The sequence below is a fragment of the Sorex araneus genome, chromosome 6 (genome assembly GCF_027595985.1).
Source record: "Sorex araneus isolate mSorAra2 chromosome 6, mSorAra2.pri, whole genome shotgun sequence".
In the NCBI taxonomy this organism is placed as follows: Eukaryota; Metazoa; Chordata; class Mammalia; order Eulipotyphla; family Soricidae; genus Sorex; species Sorex araneus.
In genome coordinates, this window is record NC_073307.1 from 69824401 (window position 1) to 69842294 (window position 17894).

Consider the following 17894-nt stretch of genomic DNA (forward strand, 5'->3'; position numbering starts at 1 on the left):
AATTCTATAAAAATAACAAAAAAATATTCCAACATTATTACTAAGACAGCTTTTAAATTGTGCTGATAAAATTGCTGGTATTAACAGCAGATTATTTCATTATTTGAATTGTGTAAACTACTTTTGTTTGTATTTTAGAACAGGATATTTTTACAATATTCTTTAGAATGTAAATTATTTAGCATTTAAGTAGAGGATAGTTGTATTGTAGAAAAGTCTTAGCAAAGACTCTTATTTTTATTTATTTTGAGGGGATTTAAGCCCGTACTTGGAGGTGTTCAAGGGCTGATTCTTGGCTCTGAAATCAGAAGCAACCATTGGTGTTTGAGGAATGTTTGAGGGACCATATGTGGTGCCAAAAATTCGAACCAGGCTAGGCAGGATGCAAATACCTTAACTCCTGTTCTGTCTTTTTGGCTCCATTATTTTAGGGCTATCAATCCCAGACCCTCACGCATTCAAGACATTTTGTATCACTAAGCCAAATTTCTGCGTGCTCTTTCTTTCTTTCTTTCTTTCTTTCTTTCTTTCTTTCTTTCTTTCTTTCTTTCTTTCTTTCTTTCTTTCTTTCTTTCTTTCTTTCTTTCTTTCTTTCTTTCTTTCTTTTTCTCTCTCTCTTTCTCTGTCTCTGTCTCTTAACTTTTATAGTAAGCAGTCATGTACATACAAACTTGAATTCTAAACCAGGAGATGGCTCCAAAGATTACAGCATTCTTTACATGTAGGAGCCCCAAAGTTCAATCCATTTGTGATTCCCAAACTAAAAACAACAAAATGAAAAGCCATCATTCAAGTTTCTTGAAAACTAGCTCAATAAGAGGAACATATCATCAGAAATTGTTAAAGGGTATCTCTGAAGCTGGGTACCTAGTAAAATGAGTGTTTACACAAATTAATGGTTGTACTTATATATTAATTCAAAAGATATTACTGAACATATAACTCATGTAAGAGCTAAGATGTTAGGTGCTGGAGATATGAAAATAGTTAATATCTGAGCTTTTCCTGTGTAGAGAATATAGCTCATTTGTGGGAAGATAGAACAGAGCCACAAAAGATATTAGAGAGGATTGTGGAAACCATAATCTTCACAGATGCTACAGGGATTCTACAATGATTTGATGCACATTTAAAAGAAAATACTTTTAGGGGCTGGAGTGATAGCGTAGCGGGTAGGGCGTTTGCCTTGCATGCTACCGACCCAGGTTCGATTCCCAGCATCCCATATGGTCTCCTGAGCACCGCCAGGGGTAATTTCTGAGTGAAGAGCCAGGAGTAACCCCTGTGCATCGCCGGGTCTGACCCAAAAAGCAAAAAAAAAAAAAAAAAGAAAATACTTTTAAAATAAAGTAGCTTATTTCATATATAAGTTCTATAAGTAACTAGTTCTATGCACCAAATATTAACTTGCACATAAAAGATCACTAATTAAAAAAAATTTTATTAGTGAATCACCGTGAGGTACAGTTACATACAGACTTACAAACTTTCGTGCTTGCGTTTCAGTCATACAGTGAACCCATGCCTCCACCAGTGCCCATTTTCCACCACCAATGGTCCCAGTATCCCTCCACCCCACCCCACCCCCACTTCTGTGGCAGGGCATTCCCTTTTGCTCTCTCTCCTTTTGGGTGTTGTGGTTTGCAATAGGGCTATTAAGTGGCCATCATGTTCAGTCTATAGTCTACTTTCAGCTCGCAAAAAGATCACTAATTTTGTAGATTAAAACTTTTTTGGTTGCAATTTTGGGACAACGTAACAAATTCTTTGTATTTCTTTTTAAAACATAGTGGGTTTTTTTTTTTTGTTTGTTTGTTTTTTGCTTTTTGGAGGGGGTTTAGTCCTGGTTCTGCACTCAGGAATTACCCCTGGCATTGCTCAGGGGACCATATGGGATGCTGGGAATTGAACCCTTGTTGGCTGCTTACAAGGCAAACGCCCTACCCACTGTGCTATTGCTCCAGCCCCTAAAACATGTTTTAAGAAGATGACCTTAGGAACTTTTTTTGTTTGTTTGTATTTTGTTTTTTTTTCTTTTTTTTGGAGATGCTGGAGAAGGAATATTTTTTAGTCATCATTTTCTCTCTTCCTTGAATTTCACTCACAACCTACACTCCTCAAAACCTATTAACTCAGCAATGAAACAAAATTTATTTTAGCAATTTCTTTCTAAATTCCTTTCTTTCCAGTTCTCAGCCCCAACATCTCAAAACTGATCTCTTAATGAGAGGTACTCAGAAAGACTGGGAGGAGGAGCGTCACCAAGCAGGTTGGAGTGCTCTGCAAGGGCCCGAGGAGGAGAAATTTTGGGAATTCAATTAGAATAGCTCACATCATCTTTTTGCTTATTAATATTTTGTAGGCTCACTGAAGATTCTCTGTGAGTCTTTATGTGGCGGTATCCTAGATGAATTACTCAGGAACCATTAAGGCTGCTTCATGTAGCAGCACATACCCTCAAATTGAAATGCTACCAAGAATATTTAGCATAGCTTTTACAGAAGTATATCATGTGAATTTATGAAGCACTGCATATTAGAATTAAAAAGTCACTGCCGGATTTTTATATAAAAAATATATAAACCACTACCAGGTGTGGCCCCAAACCACCCTGGGAGGACAGGGTGGTTTGGGGCCACACCTGGTAGTGCTCAGGGCTCACTCCTGGCTCTGTGATCCACTGGTGGTGGGGCACAGGATCATGTGGGGTAGCAGAGATTGAACCTGAATTGGCTGCATGCCAGGCAAGAGCCCTACTCAGGGTGCCATCACTCCAACACCAGACCTGAATATATTTTTAAGGACAGACAATGTGGTATGTCATATGAGTAATTATTTATCAGGAATAATTTTATTATGCAGTGTTTTGTGTCAGTGAATCTAAACCATTTTGTTTTGCACTCAGGACATATGATTGCATCCTTTAGTCTTAACAATTGATGAAGAATGAGTTATATATTTAAAACTGTCTAGGAGATGAAGAGAGATAGTATTAGGGGTTGCAGTGCTCGCCTTGCTGAAGCTAACTCCTTTTGATCTCTGGCCCTGCTTCTGTTTCCCCGTCGTGAGGAGTGCAGAACCAGAAATAAGCAGTGAGCACGGTTGGTGTGGCCCAGCAACTCCCCCGTCCATACCCCCACCCCACCAAAAATAACACCATATTTTAGGTCTATTAGAATATTGATGTTCATTGTATATTACCTCCATAATAACTTCATAGTGTCTTAAAATATGTTTTCAAATTTTGTTTTTCACACCTGAGCACAGTCACTTGTGCTCAGGAGTTCCCCTGCTTATGTGTGAGGCTCGCTTCTGGTGGTGCTTGGGACCCTGGGCTACGGTACTGAGGATCAGACCAAGCTGTCTGTCTGGGAAGCATACAGTTACCCTCTGAGCTGCCTTATTGACCCCTAAAATGTATACATTTAAAAGTTATGAAAATGGGCATATCAGTGGTTTAAGTGTAAACAGTACAGTTTTTTCTTCCTCCTTTTAATAAAAGAAGAGTAACTTTTTTTTTTTTTTTTTTTTTTTTTTGCTTTTTGGGTCACACCCAGCGATGCTCAGGGGTTACTCCTGGCTCTGCACTCAGGAATTACTCCTGGCGGTGCTTGGGCACCATATGGGATGCCGGGGATCGAACCCGGGTCGGCCACGTGTGAAGCAAACGCCCTACCTGCTGTGCTATCGCCCCAGCCCCAAGAAAAGTAACTTTTGATTTGGATTTTTTGTATGTTTGTTTTGGGCACTCCCTGACTTAGGGGCTAACCTGAGCTTTGTAATTAGGGGTCACTCTTGGCGGTGTTCAGGGGACCATAAGTGGTGCTATGGTTTGAACTAGGGTTGGTTGATGAGGGCAAGTGTCTCTTGGGCAGCCCCTAGTTTATTTTTGCAGATAACTTTATTTAGCAGATCAGGGAGTTCACAGACTGTAGTGAACTAGTCCTCGAGGCGAATATCCAGTACCATAATCTAGTGCCTGACGTATAAAAGTGTTTGACTCTTTGATTGCTTATAAAATCTTTCTGGGTCAGATTCTGACTATAGTTGAGTATAATAGTCTCACAGCAGGCATGAGTTCAGTTCAGCTGTTTTTTTCTCCAGTTAGTTTGTTTTGTTTAATTTACCGAATACTTGAATGCCGTGAAGCAGATTGAGCTTTCTGGGCCACTGATTAATGATGCTTTATAGAAAAGAATCAACTAATTTACAGAGAGAGAGAGAGAGAGAGGAGAGAGGAGAGAGGAGAGAGAGAGAGAGAGAGAGAGAGAGAGAGAGAGAGAGAGAGAGAGAGAGAGAGAGAGAGAGAGAGAGAGAGAGAGACTCCTGCACATAAACTTAGTTATAGTGAAGGTTAGATCGGTCTCAAAGCATTGTTCTTAGATTATCTAGCATATATATGTTTTATATTAGGAAATGTCATGTAGTTTGAAACTGCATTGTCAGTATCTGCCGGTCTTCCCACATGGGAGGTCTTCATATAGCTCCTAAAAAGATGCTTTTCTGGTCAGTGGTACATACCCATTACATTCACTGCTGGTTAAAATAGCGGAGTAGCTCCAAGGGCCAGAGCATGTTGGAGACCAGGTGTGTCCCCCAACTACTCATAGATCCTACGTGCTCTGGGAGCAACCTGAAAACCACAACAAAATCCTTCCCCTTTTCTTACACTACAGTAAATCAGTACACCTGCCCGGCTTTGCAGTGTGTTTCAGCTGTGTGTGAAGGATTTATTGACACAGAAGGACCCAATTTTGTGAATACTATAGTTTGATCAAGCCCGGGTCAGCTGTGTGCAAGGCAAGCACCTTCCCTTCTCTACTGTCTCTAAAAGTGCCCCCATTTAAAAATGTTATTTAAATATTGGGGTCCACATCCAGCAATGCTAAAGGGCTACTCCCAGCTTGGTCCTGGAGTTGCTTTCTGCGGGGACATGCAGTGCCAGGAAAGAACCAGAGCCTCTTGCATACTTTGTTCAGTCTGCTGAGTTACTTCTTAAGCCTATAATTTTTCTGTGCTTTTTTTTTTTAATTGTAGGAGCATTTATTTACTTTTTTTCTTTAGAGAGTATATGCATTTGATTTCTACATTCTATAATTAGGATTAAAATTCTGGACTTTAGAATTATAATTGTCTAAAAATATTTAACTCATCCTCATAGTTTTTAGTTTCCATTTCTGTTTTTGTTTTTTTTGGGTGGGGCTTACCTGGTAGTACTCAAGGGACCACATGTGATACTTGATATACTAGGGTCTCACATGCAAGACAGGTTATCATACCCCTGTACTATCTCTAGCACTTAATCTCACAGTTTAATAAAGCTAAAATAAATAAACAAAGTGTTCTAGTAATACACTTTCATTTTCAGATTTTCGTATTTATAAATCATGTATAAAAGGAAAGTGATTCTGGGGAGATTATGGAGAGGTGAAACTTGTTAACTATGAAAAATATTTGATAGCAATTGTATGATTCATGAAATTGGTAAATTGTGATTATTCCTTTCTTACTCTAAAGTAGGAATGAAATATTGAGTACCAGTATCTCATAATAGATATGTAGCAACTTGAAGACAAATGTCATTTTTTTCCAGTTGTATCACCATGAGATAGAGCATTACAAAATTGTATATGATTGCATTTCATCATTTCATGTTCAGACACCATCCCTCCACCAGTGTAATTTCCCAGCACCTGTGTCCCCGGGCTTCCCTCCCACCCCTTCAAGCCGCCCCCCACCCCCAGCCTACCTCTAAGGCAGGCAGTCAGCCTCTCCTCTCCTCTCCTCTCCTCTCCTCTCCTCTCCTCTCCTCTCCTCTCCTCTCCTCTCCTCTCCTCTCCTCTCCTCTCCTCTCCTCTCCTCTCCCCTCCTCTCCCCTCCTCTCCCCTCCTCTCCCCTCCTCTCCCCTCCCCTCCCCTCCCCTCCCCTCCCCTCCCTTCCCCTCCCCTCCCCTCATTTTAGTCATTATGGTTTGTGATATAGATGCTGAAAGGTTATCATGTATGTTCTGCTTTCAAGATTAGTTCTTGTCCAGAGTGATCATTTCCAACTAGTGTTGTCATAATGGATCCTCCTCTATCTTAACTACCATCTGTCTCCCACACCATTGAGCAACCATTGACAAGTCTCCCTGGCATTGGGTATTAGTGTCATACTGTTTGTTTGTTTTTTTAAATATTTCACACACCCTTTTATTTTTTTTAATTTTTATTAGTTAATATTTTTATTGAATCACCATGTGGAAAATTGCAAAGCTTTCAGGCTTAAGTTTCAGTTTGACAATGCTCCAACAACCATCCCTTCACCAGTACACATATTCCACCACCAAAAACACTCTAGTATACCTCCCACCCGACCAGCACCCCCACCCCCTCCTGTGTAACGGATAAATTTCACTTTACTTTCTCTTTACTTTGGTTACATTCAATGTTTCAACAGAAAACTCACTATTATTGTTCGGAGTTTCCCCCCTAGAATCAGACCTGAAGAGATATGAGGTTTTGGATTTCTGTATTTTAGTAACTAAGTCCAGGGAAATTTCTGGCAGAAATTGGATCATTGCAAGCTTGTACCTCTCTTAGTGGTCCTCATAAGCTGTCGGTCGCCACGTTCTCCCCTCCCTCCACCCCACCTCTCCCCCGCAAGGAAAAGGCGAGAGAGAAAAACCTTTCCCCTCCTGGACAGACATGGGTCCGTGGCTTAGTTCAAAGTCTAGAGACATTTCTTTTTTTTTTTTTTAATTTTATTTATTTATTTTTAATTTTTTTTATTAGTTTATTTTTAATTAGGGAGTCATCGTGAGGGTACAGTTACAGATCCATACATCTTTGTGCTCATGTTTCCCCCATACAAAGTTCGATAACCCATCCCTTCACCAGTGCCCATTCTCCACCACCAGTAAACCCAACATCCCTCCCCCCCTCCCCAATCCCGTCTCCCCCCACCCCACCCTGCCACTATGGCAGGGAATTCCCTTTTGTTCTCTCTCTCTGATTAGGTGTTGTGGTTTGCAATAAAGGTGTTGAGTGGCCATTGTGTTCAGTCTCTAGTCTGTATTTGGCCCGCATCACCCTTCCCCCACATGACCTCCAACCACATTTTACTTGGTGGTCCCTTCCCTGAGTTACCCAGAATGAGAGACCAGCCTCTAGAGACATTTCTGCAAGAAGCTGCCGGTACCAAAAGTAGTTTAGCTGGCCTCTGCATCATCCAGCAACGGAGCCGCACACGTGCAGCACTGGGGTCACATCTCGGCGGATGGCGGGGCCAGTACCGCACCCTTCCCAAGACCACCTGAGTGTCCCATTGCTGCAAGCTTGTACCTCTCATTAGTGGTCCTCATAAGCTGGCGGTCGCCACGCCCTTCCCCCTTACTGTTTTTTTTTTAATATCCCACAAATGAATGTAGTCATTCTATATATGTCCCTCTCCTTCCGACTCATTTCACTCAGCATGATATTCTCCAAGTCTATCCATTTAGAGGCAAATTTCATGACCTAATTTTTCCTGGCAGCTTTATAATATTCCATTGTGTAGATATACCATAGTTTCTTTATCCAAACGTCTGTTCTCAGGCCATCAGGTTGTTTCCAGCTTCTGTCTGTTGTGAATAGTGCTACAAGGAACATAGTTGAAGTCACATATTAATGGGGTGGGTGATGCTAAAAATATTTCTGAACTTAATGCCAGCATAAATTCCTAGAAATCCTCATGACTAAGACATCTACACTTACAGGGAAAATATTGCATACTTAGGTCATTAATAAATTCAGAAAAATCTAGAATATTCAATTTTACTTTGAGGAAGCACTAAGGAAACTAAATAATGTAATCTTAAGTTAGTAGTATGACTACTAAATAATTTATATCTAATGTTTATTGGAAACCTCAGATTTCTGTTCTTGGTTCAGAAAAATGTAAATTTGTTTTGTATGTAGTTTGTTAACGTTTTCTCTTTTTTTGCACTTTTTGGGTCACATAAGTGATGCACAGGGGTTACTCCTGCCTTTACACTCAGGAATTACTCTTGGTGGTGCTTGGGGGACCATATGGGATGCTGGGAATCGAACCCTGGTCGGCTGCATGCAAGGCAAATGCCCTACCCACTGTACTATTGCTCCAGCCCCTTGTTAACATTCTTATAAATTTATTTTGCTTTATTGTTTGAACTGAAGGAAATGAATGATGGTATAAAATATGAGGAAACTACCAAAGTTTAAAATTTTTAAAAAGAATACACAGATTCAGAAACTTTGAAGACAATGATGACCATCTCAACTGTTTTTTGTATCTTGTATTTTATATCAGTTTTAGGTGACTCACCAGGCCAGTTTAAACATAATCTTTTCTCCTTCCTGCTATACCCTTTATCTTTCCTTTTTTGTTTCATATTCTAATGTAATGAAGAGATTTTTTTTTTTTTTTGGGCTGCTACTTGTTTTCTTGGGCTGGAGCGATAGCACAGTGGGTAGGGCGTTTGCCTTGCACGTGGCCGACTCGGGTTTGATTCGTCCACCTCTCACGGAGAGCCTGGCAAGCTACCTGTGGCATATTCAATATGCCAAAAACAGTGACAGGTCTCACAAGGGAGACGTTATTGGTGTCCGCTTGAGCAAATCGATGAGCAACGGGATGACAGTGACAGTGACAGTGACTCGTTTTCTTATATGTAGTGAATAATTGATTTTTTTTTTAATTGTGCTTTTTAATTTTGGGCCACATATGACAGTGTTCCGGACTTTGTGCTGATGTTTTACTTCCTGGCAGTGCTTGGGGAACGAGATGTGGTGCCCTGGATGGAACCTGGAACCCGAGTTGGTACCTGCAAGGCCAAAGCCTCACCCACTCTACTGTGTCTCTGGCCCAGTAATCGCTCTCAGTTACTGCTGATGAGTCAGCTCAGAGACAGTGCTCCGTTTCTTTAAACATCATCTTCCTGGACTAGAGAGATAGTAAAGGTGTTAAATCACTCACTCTGCAAACAGCTGACCCTGTTTATCTCCAAGCATGGCCTTGGTGTGGCCTTGCAGTCTTCCTCTCTTATTAAACCTGATGTTATTACTCATTCTTTCTTCCAACAAATCCTCATTAAATAGCATATTTTTGTATACTGTTGTGTCAGACATTTTACGAGAATGTACATAAAGCTGAAACCATCCTTTTTGTAGATTTAAATTTAAATTTAAATTCTTATTAAATAGCATATTTTTGTATACTGTTGTGTTAGACATTTTATGAAAATGTACATAAAGCTGAAACCATCCTTTTTTGTAGATTTATAGCCTAGAAGAAATGGACAATACCATTAAAATTACAACTTACGGGGCCATGTATACATGGCTGACTCAGGTTTGATCCCTGGTGCCCCATATGGTTTCCTGAGCCTGCCAAGAGTGAAGCCTCAAGGAGGCTGGAGCAATAGTATAGCAGGTAGGACGTTTGCCTTGCATGTGGCCAACCCAGGTTCGATCCCCAGCATCCCATATGGTCCCCTGAGCAATGCCAGGAGTGATTCCTGAGGGCAAATCCAGGAACCCCTGTGCATAGCTGGGAGTGACCCAAAAAGCCAAAAAAAAAAAAAAATGTGAAACCTCAGCATAGTCAAGTGTCAGCCCTGAGCACAGCCAGGTATGCTGCCCCCCACCCCCCGCAGTAACCCCCATATCGCTCCACCTTTTTTTTTTTTTAATTTATTTATTTTTAATTAGAGAATCACCGTGAGGGTACAGTTACAGATTTATACACTTTTGTGCTTATACTTCCCTCATACAAAGTTCGGGAACCCATCCCTTCACCAGTGCCCATTCTCCACCACCCGTAAACCCAGCGTCCCTCCCACCCTCCCCAATCCCATCTCCCCCCCACCCCACCCTGCCACTGTGGCAAGGCATTCCCTTCTGTTCTCTCTCTCTAATTAGCTGTTGTGGTTTGCAATAAAGGTGTTGAGTGGCCGCTGTGCTCAGTCTCTAGCCCTCATTCAGCCCGCAACTCCCTTCCCCCACATGGCCTTCGACTACAATGTAGTTGGTGATCGCTTCTCTGAGTTGACCTTTCCCCGGAACGTGAGGCCAGCCTCGAAGCCATGGAGTCAACCTCCTGGTACTTATTTCTACAGTTCTTGGGTGTTAGTCTCCCACTCTGTTATTCTATATACCATAGATGAGTGCAATCTTTCTATGTCTGTCTCTCTCTTTCTGACTCATTTCACTCAGTATGAAACTTTTCATGCCCATCCACTTAACTACAAAATTCTTGACCTCCTTTTTTCTAACAGCTGCATAGTATTCCATTGTATAGATGTACCAAAGTTTCCTCAACCAGTCATCCGTTCTGGGGCATTCGGGTTTTTTCCAGATTCTGGCTATTGTAAACAGTGCTGCGATGAACATACATGTGCAGATGTCGTTTCGATTATACTTTTTTGCCTCTCTGGGATATATTCCCAGCAGGCTCCACCTTTTTTTTAATAGCACTTATCAATTCTACCCACAGAATGTTGATGACATGAGGGATTTCTGTTTGTGTGTTAAGAAGTTAGAAAGGTAGATGTAATTACTTACCATGCCCTTAATTCTTTACAGCTTCTCTAATAATTCCACTGTTCCTTTAATTCATGTCTTCTAACTTTTTTTTTTTGATTTATTAAAGTAACTTCCTGGCAGTTCCCCTGTATTTTTCTTGTACCTTCCCCCTTTCCTCTGTATGTAAGTTTTGTAAAATTTAAACCTAAACCTCTTCAGAGATCTACCTTTTAAGGGTAAATAATAAATAGATTTTGTTTTTATTAGTTAGGTCTCTTCCTATTGAGTCTTGGTCTGTTTCTTCTTTTTTGTTCTCCTATTCTGGTTTTCTCCTGACTCTGCACTCAGGGATCACTCCTGGCATGGCTCCATGGAAGGTGGTCTGGGAATCAAACCTGGATTGGCTTTCATGGAAGGCAGGCTCCTGATCCACTGTATTCTCTTAGGCCTCACTTTTTTTTCCTTCTTTTGGTTTTGCCCAGGAGGTGGGTGGGGCATTGTTTCTTCCAAAACAGGAAGGATACACCAGGAGGCCCTGTGACTGCTCTAAACAATGCTCCATTACCTGTATCTCATGGCTTACTCCTTGGCCAGTGATGACCTGGGGGCCAGCAGGACACCCTGGCTACTCTGGGCATCATGCTCATGGCACGTCCAGGTCTCCCCCCACCATGGTGATGGGGGCATGCAGTGCCTGGACGGAACCTCAGGCCTTGTGCACACTGGGCAAGGGCTGCTCTGGTCTTTGAGTTATGACATCCCGGACCCTTGCTTTTGTCATTGCTCTGCCACTCCTGCTCTCCTTCAGTTTCATTCTAGAAGTGAAATATTATACCAATACAATGCATTGAACTTCTATCTTCTTTGCGTGTGGTTTCAAAACTAGAGGCATTGGTATAACTTAGAATTTAATTAGAAATGGAAATTCATGGGCTCCAAGAAATCCTTGGGAGGAAAACTATGTAAGCTCATTTATCTTACATTTGGGAGCCCTCCCCCCTTTTGGTGGTACCAGGGATGAAATACAGAGCCTAATATATGCCAGACATACATTCTACCCCAGAGCTATATTCCCAGACCCAAGAACCGCTGCTTTAATCCTTTTCTTTTTAAAGTTCTTTTTAAAAATCAGCTTAAGCTTCTTTCAGTATTATATTAATTTGTATGACTTTCATTTGCATCTTGCACCCTAGTTTCTATGTTAATTCTACTTGTTAAGTTATATGTTGGTCATCTTTATAAAAGATATCTTTCCTACAAGATAGACATTTATTATTCAAGTTTTCTTTTCTTCATTATCTAGTTTTTGAAATGTTTCACATATTATGTTCTCTAGTTCTTGCTTCAAAGAATTCTTTTTTATGCATATTTGAATTGTGTAATACTGAAAATTTTATATTAATAAGTTGCAATTTGTAATTTTAAAATAGTGTGTAATATTTATTTTTTTCTCCTATTTTGTCTTATTGTATAACAAAACACTTTTTGGGGGGTGGGGAACTTGGGCCACTCCTACCTGTGTTCAGGGCTTTCTCCTGGCTCTGCACTCAGGTCTTACTTCTAGCTCTTGGTTTAGGGATCATTCCTGGGCATGCTCAGGGACACACAAGGCAAGTTCCTTCTTTACCTGCTGTACTCAGGTCTCTCTCTGGCCTACCCCCCCCCCCCAAAAAAAAAAAAAAACCTTTTAAAATAACTCTACAGAACAGAAATAGATTCAGGAATTTTCTAGTAATATAATTATGTCTTGCTTGTAGACCATCTGTTCAAATACATGCAGCCGACCCGGGTTCAACTTGGAGCATTGCTGGTAGTGATCCTTGAACACATTCAGAAAGTAAGCCCCAAATACAGCTGGCTGCACTGTCCTCACCCCCAATTATATGTTTTTTTAAAATTTTTTTTTTCAAATCACACAGCGAGGTTTATTGCGCCAGCTGAAAATTTCCCCCCTCTTATTTTTCTGCCACCTCTTCCTTCCAATGTTTTGGTTTTTTCTTTTTCTTTTTTTTTTTTTAAATCTCTCATTTTAAGAACTAAGAGGCTTCTTTTACTTTGAATCTTGACCCTCGTTGCCTAACTTCTACTGTCATAGAACTGAAGGAATCCCTGAACTTGGACCAAAGGGTAACAGCTTGTACCGGCGTCAGATACGAAGCCAGGCAATTCTAGACCTCTGTGCAGTTCCTGCAGTTAATTTCAATGTTTTCTGCTTCTTTGATTCTGAGCCACATCCAGTGGTCCTCAGGGGCCACACCTGGCTCTGTGCTGAGGGACCATGTTTGGGGGAGCATAGGTGGTGCTGGGATTTGAACCAAGGTTAAGGCTGCAGCGAGATGTTAGGCAAGGCCTTAGCCATTGCACTCTCTGGCCCTCAGTAGTATTTGGGGTGGAGCTCCCAACTGGTGCTCTGGAAGGCCAGAGGTTACTCCTGTGGTAATTGAACAAGCTGGCCAGCAATTTGATGCGGGTGCCCTGTGGGGCAGGGGGTGTGTGTAATCAAAAAATAAATTATGAAAGGCAGCAGCAGCTCTCTCTTGCTGCCTGCGTTTGGTGGTCTCGCGCCACTTTCTCTCACCCTGGGGTGGCCCATGGCGATGGGCCCACAAAGGTGGAGACAAGGGCCAGGCTGGGTGGTGTCAGTTGCAGTTTATTTGATTCCCATCTCCATTCTCTTCCTCCTCCAGATCCCCCTTCTCTGGTCCCCCTCATCCTCCTCTTGGATCCTGCTCCTTCATACTTCTCCCTCCTGCTTCTGCCTCCCCCAGCCTACTCTTACGCCTGGTTAAATCCCAAAGCATGAGGGGTTGGGATAACAATTGCACATAGGTGTGATCATACAATCAATGGATGTAAGGTCCTTCCCTCAGGGGCAACTTTTTCTAGGACAGATTCTCATCCAGCAAGACGACTGGCCTACGGGCAAAATATGTATGTGTTTCTCCTTTCTTTAGTCCAGCATTCATAATATTAGTCATTTTGCATGGACACAGTAAGAGATACATTAAGCTTATAGGATGTCTCTCCTGGGGGCATCTCGCTATAGATCTCAGACTACTGTGCTCAGGCCAAATTAGTCTCTCCTGGCATAATAGGGTCCTAATCTCTTTGTTACTTTTTGGGTTATGACATAATTTGTCCATGACCATGCTCTTAACTTACAGTTAAGTATTGTGGCGCTTTGGCCCGGACCATTTTGATGTCAGGGTAGCTCACAGCTTGCCCTGGGTTTACTCAGTTCCTCATGGGGACCCTGCTTTTGGGGTGCTAGAAACTAAGGGCGTCTGAGGCTTAAGTCAAGAAAGCAGATGCCCAGGAGTGAATATTATTTGGAGTCAATTAACTCCCAAGTTACAAAGCATAATAATAACTGTCTTCCTGTGTCCATACAAAAAGGACATTGCTTTAAAGTAAGCTATACAGAAGGACATAAGAGAAGGAGAAAAGCAACATTTCGTCCACAAATATAAAATCATAGATTTCTGAGGAATCTGACCTTACAAGTTAACAGAGTCTGATTAGGGGGAAAAGGTGATAGACCGTTGGGGAAGAGAGCACAGAGAAGAGATTACAGATAAACACAGAGGAATGGAAGTGTCTCAGGAGCACAGTGGTAAACCTAAGCTCCCTGTGGCAAGGGAAACAGGACATACCAATGTTATCCTAAAAAGTTTAGAGCTATATTCCAATTAACACAGAGGAATGGAGGTGCTTCAGGAGCACCATGATGGGTATTACCTGCTCAGCCTAAACAACTCGTGGCAGAGGAGAAAGCACAAACCAATGTTACCCTACAGGGGTGCTTGTGGAGCTCCCAGTGCTACAGGCCGGCAGGGCTCTGAGGCCTCACGGCTGTGCTGCAGTGGCTTGGAGCATGGATTCTTCAAGGAGAACTAAGTCAAAGTAAGCAAGCCTTGAAAGACTAATTTTTAAGGTTAAAAAAACAGTGAGCTTGTGACTAGAACATAAGTTTTCTCAGACATTTGAGCAGTAAGGAAAGAGAAATTTTGACACTCAAATATTGACAAATGAACTAATGAAAGATTTAAAATGAGAGAACAAATACACTGTCACAGAAGGTTAGATACTTCTTTCTCTGAAGGAGAAAAAATTAATTTGAATATTACTCCAGTGTAAACTTTCAGGTTTAGTTTTTAAATTCCTATTTACTTAATGTGAGCATTGGTTTATGCATATTTTAAGTAATTTTCATGATTTATGTAAGACTTACATATTCATGATCTCACAATGTATCTTGTACTTCCATTTTTTATCATAATACTATTTTTGTTGGATTGGAAAGACACATGGATTGAAAGACACATGGTTATAATTGTGTATCCGAGTTATCTTACACAGTAGGAGTTTTGTACTTGCAAATATTGGTTTTCAGAATTTGATCTATCCTTTCAACATAAATTATAATAATTAAAAACCTTTCTTTTTAACATGCACACAGGAAACCTCGACCTGTCTCGCAGTTGGTTGCACAGCAGGTTACTCAGCAGTTTGTGCCCCCTACACAGTCAAAGAAAGAAAAAAAAGATAAAGTAGAGAAAGAGAAAAGTGAAAAGGAAACAACTAGCAAAAAGAACAGTCATAAGAAAACAAGGTAAATTTGAAGAGTGTTTTATGATCATTTAGTATGCTCTATCAATATATACAAAGTAAAAGTAGAAGTATAACTGTGAAAATGCTTAAAAATATTTTTTAATAGATATTCATGTTTGAGCTATTTCTTATTCATAAACCTGGACAGGATATTCACAGTATTAATATACTTGCAAAGGCTTGTTCAGACCATCAGTATAATCCTGGATCCACATGGAACCATCAGTCTGCCTGTTTTGTTATCTGTAGACATCAGTGGAGTAAACTGTCCTTCACTTAACTTTAGTGGCTTTAGCTCCTTTGTGATACAGCACTTTTTCTTAAACATTTATTTTAATAAGTTTGTCTAAATAGCTGTGAAGCTAAAAGTACAAAGAGATCTATTACATCCACAGGGTATCTTAGATGTTTTGTTTGGTCAGAATGAAAATTCTGAATGATTTGATTAATGTTAATGATTTCAGAGATTTATTTATTTTTATTTTGGGTAGCTAGCTGCGAATGATTCTAGAGCTCTAAACATAGATGTATTTGCTTTGTTTTTACCTAATTAGTGATTGCATGCTCAGAAAGTTGATAGAGTGAAGAGGAAGTTAGTTTAAAATTTCATCATCTCTTGTGTTTAGGCCAAGATTGAAAAATGTGGATCGGAGTAGTGCTCAGCATTTGGAAGTTACCGTTGGAGATCTGACAGTCATTATTACAGACTTTAAGGAGAAAACGAAGTCACCTCCTGCATCTAGTGCTGCTTCTGCAGATCAACACAGTCAGAGTGGCTCTAGTTCCGATAACACAGAGAGAGGAATGTCTAGATCATCTTCGCCCAGAGGAGAAGCCTCATCACTGAATGGAGAATCTCATTAAAGTTTATTTTCTCCAACTTCTTAGTCACTCTGTCACACCATGCAGATACACAGATTATGCCAAGAAGTACCACATTTTCATGACAAACATATATGTACAACTCACAATTTGAGTTTTGCATAAAGTAGAAATTTGTGAAGAACCTGCTAGATTTTTACTGCAATTTACAGCTACCAAACATTTCCAGAATAAACATTTTGGTCTAAACATTTTGATAAAAGGTGCCATGAAAATGTGGTTGAATTATTCATTATGCAGTGTTATTGGTAAGTCTGTTTTCACTTTTAGTTTTGTGAATTCTAGCACATAATTCTTAAATTCACTATTATTGGCATGTAACAAATTAAAAATTTTATAACATAGTGCAAGCTGCCTAAATATGTATTATTTGAGAATTGTGAAACAAATAGTTATATGTATACAAGTTAAAGATCAACTTAATCAATTATTGCTGCAACAGGACTTTCTTTATGGTTATCCTCTTAAATAAATACACCTGCTGGTACTTGGTGTGGTTAAATAGGAAAATTGTTATTAAATAAAGAATTTGTATAAACCGTTGCCAATGTTTTTGACACATTTTACTAAATTATTGTTGGTGAGTTTGTTTCTGGTTATATCTTTTTCTTTTGCTTATCTTTCAAAGCATTCATTTATTGTAATGTTTACTAGTAGGGTAGTAAACAATAAATAGTTTTATAATTCAGGCTTGGTACTATGGTCATTGAACACTGGTATTTTCTGTATTATTTAAACATGAAATTTAAGATAATTCCAAGCCTTTGGAATAATGTAAGGAAAGGGAAACTGGCAATATTTAAAACATTTCAGTTTTGGTAAAGTTTTAATTCAGTAATTTTATCCCTCAAACTTATCCATGGTCACAGAAGAATGAATCTAATCAATAAAGAAAATGGTAACTTGCAAATATGGGAAATACTGTTAAATTAGTTTGATTGGCCTCATTAAATATGACAGCTATTATAAAAATTATAGTGCCCTATTTTCAAGCAACTACCAGCTTAAGCATTTATCAATACCTTGAAATAAAAAAATGAGTATTTACTGCCCCATTCATCATTATGTAAAATTACCAATAAAATATTTTTGTGACAGCATATTTTGTATTTTTGTTTAAAATTAATAAATTATCTTATTCTGCATTTAAAAAAATCAGCCTAGAAACCACATAGTACTCAAATTCTTCTGGGTCTTCTGCTTTCTTTTAGCTGTTTGTTTGATACATACACACACACACACACACACACACACATATATATACGTACATCTATAGGACTTTTGAAGTACACATGAACTTGAAACTTTAGCACAAAAATCAACATGATAGCATTTGAAGAAAAAATAAAACTGTAGACCCTTAAAGTTGTAATAGTTGGTGGTTTCATGTGGTGATGTAATTTTCTGTTTAATGGCAGTAAAGTTTTCAGCAGAATGGTACTGTCTTCTTTGTAAGATGCTAGTTGTAACATATAGTTATTGCATACAGTAAAAGTCTGTGATTAAAACATTTATATACCTCATTCTTTAGTGTTGTTAAATGAAATATAAATTTTAAAAAATTTATGTGGTAATTTCTGTGGAGCCCACCTGATTATGTTCTTCCAAAACAAAAATTATTTGGCCTTGTTTTTCACTTTTCAAATCCTGTTCTGGAACGTAAGTGAAGTTGAGGAAGACCAACAGATGGCCAACAGGCACGTGATAAAATGCTCACCATCACTTAGAATTACGGAAATTCAAATCAGGATGACAGTGAGGTACAGTCTCTCACCCGTGAGGATGGCACATATCAAAAATAATGGAAGCATCTGTTGGTGGGGATGTGGTGAAAAAGGAAGTCTCATCCTCTGCTGCTGGGAATGTTGTCTGGTTCAACCC

General features: G+C 39.8%; 1 protein-coding gene across 2 annotated transcripts in view; it reads left to right on the forward strand.

Annotated features, from left to right (window-relative positions):
• Positions 1-17113, forward strand: part of YAF2 (YY1 associated factor 2) — a 102718-nt gene extending 85605 nt beyond the window's left edge. For both annotated transcript variants that reach the window (XM_055142042.1, XM_055142043.1), the window contains 2 exons: positions 14980-15132; positions 15758-17113. In XM_055142042.1, coding sequence (XP_054998017.1) covers positions 14980-15132; positions 15758-15995 — 391 coding nt within the window. In that variant the 3' untranslated portion in view covers positions 15996-17113. The remainder of the gene's footprint in view (positions 1-14979; positions 15133-15757) is intronic.
• Positions 17114-17894: the final 781 nt, after the last annotated feature.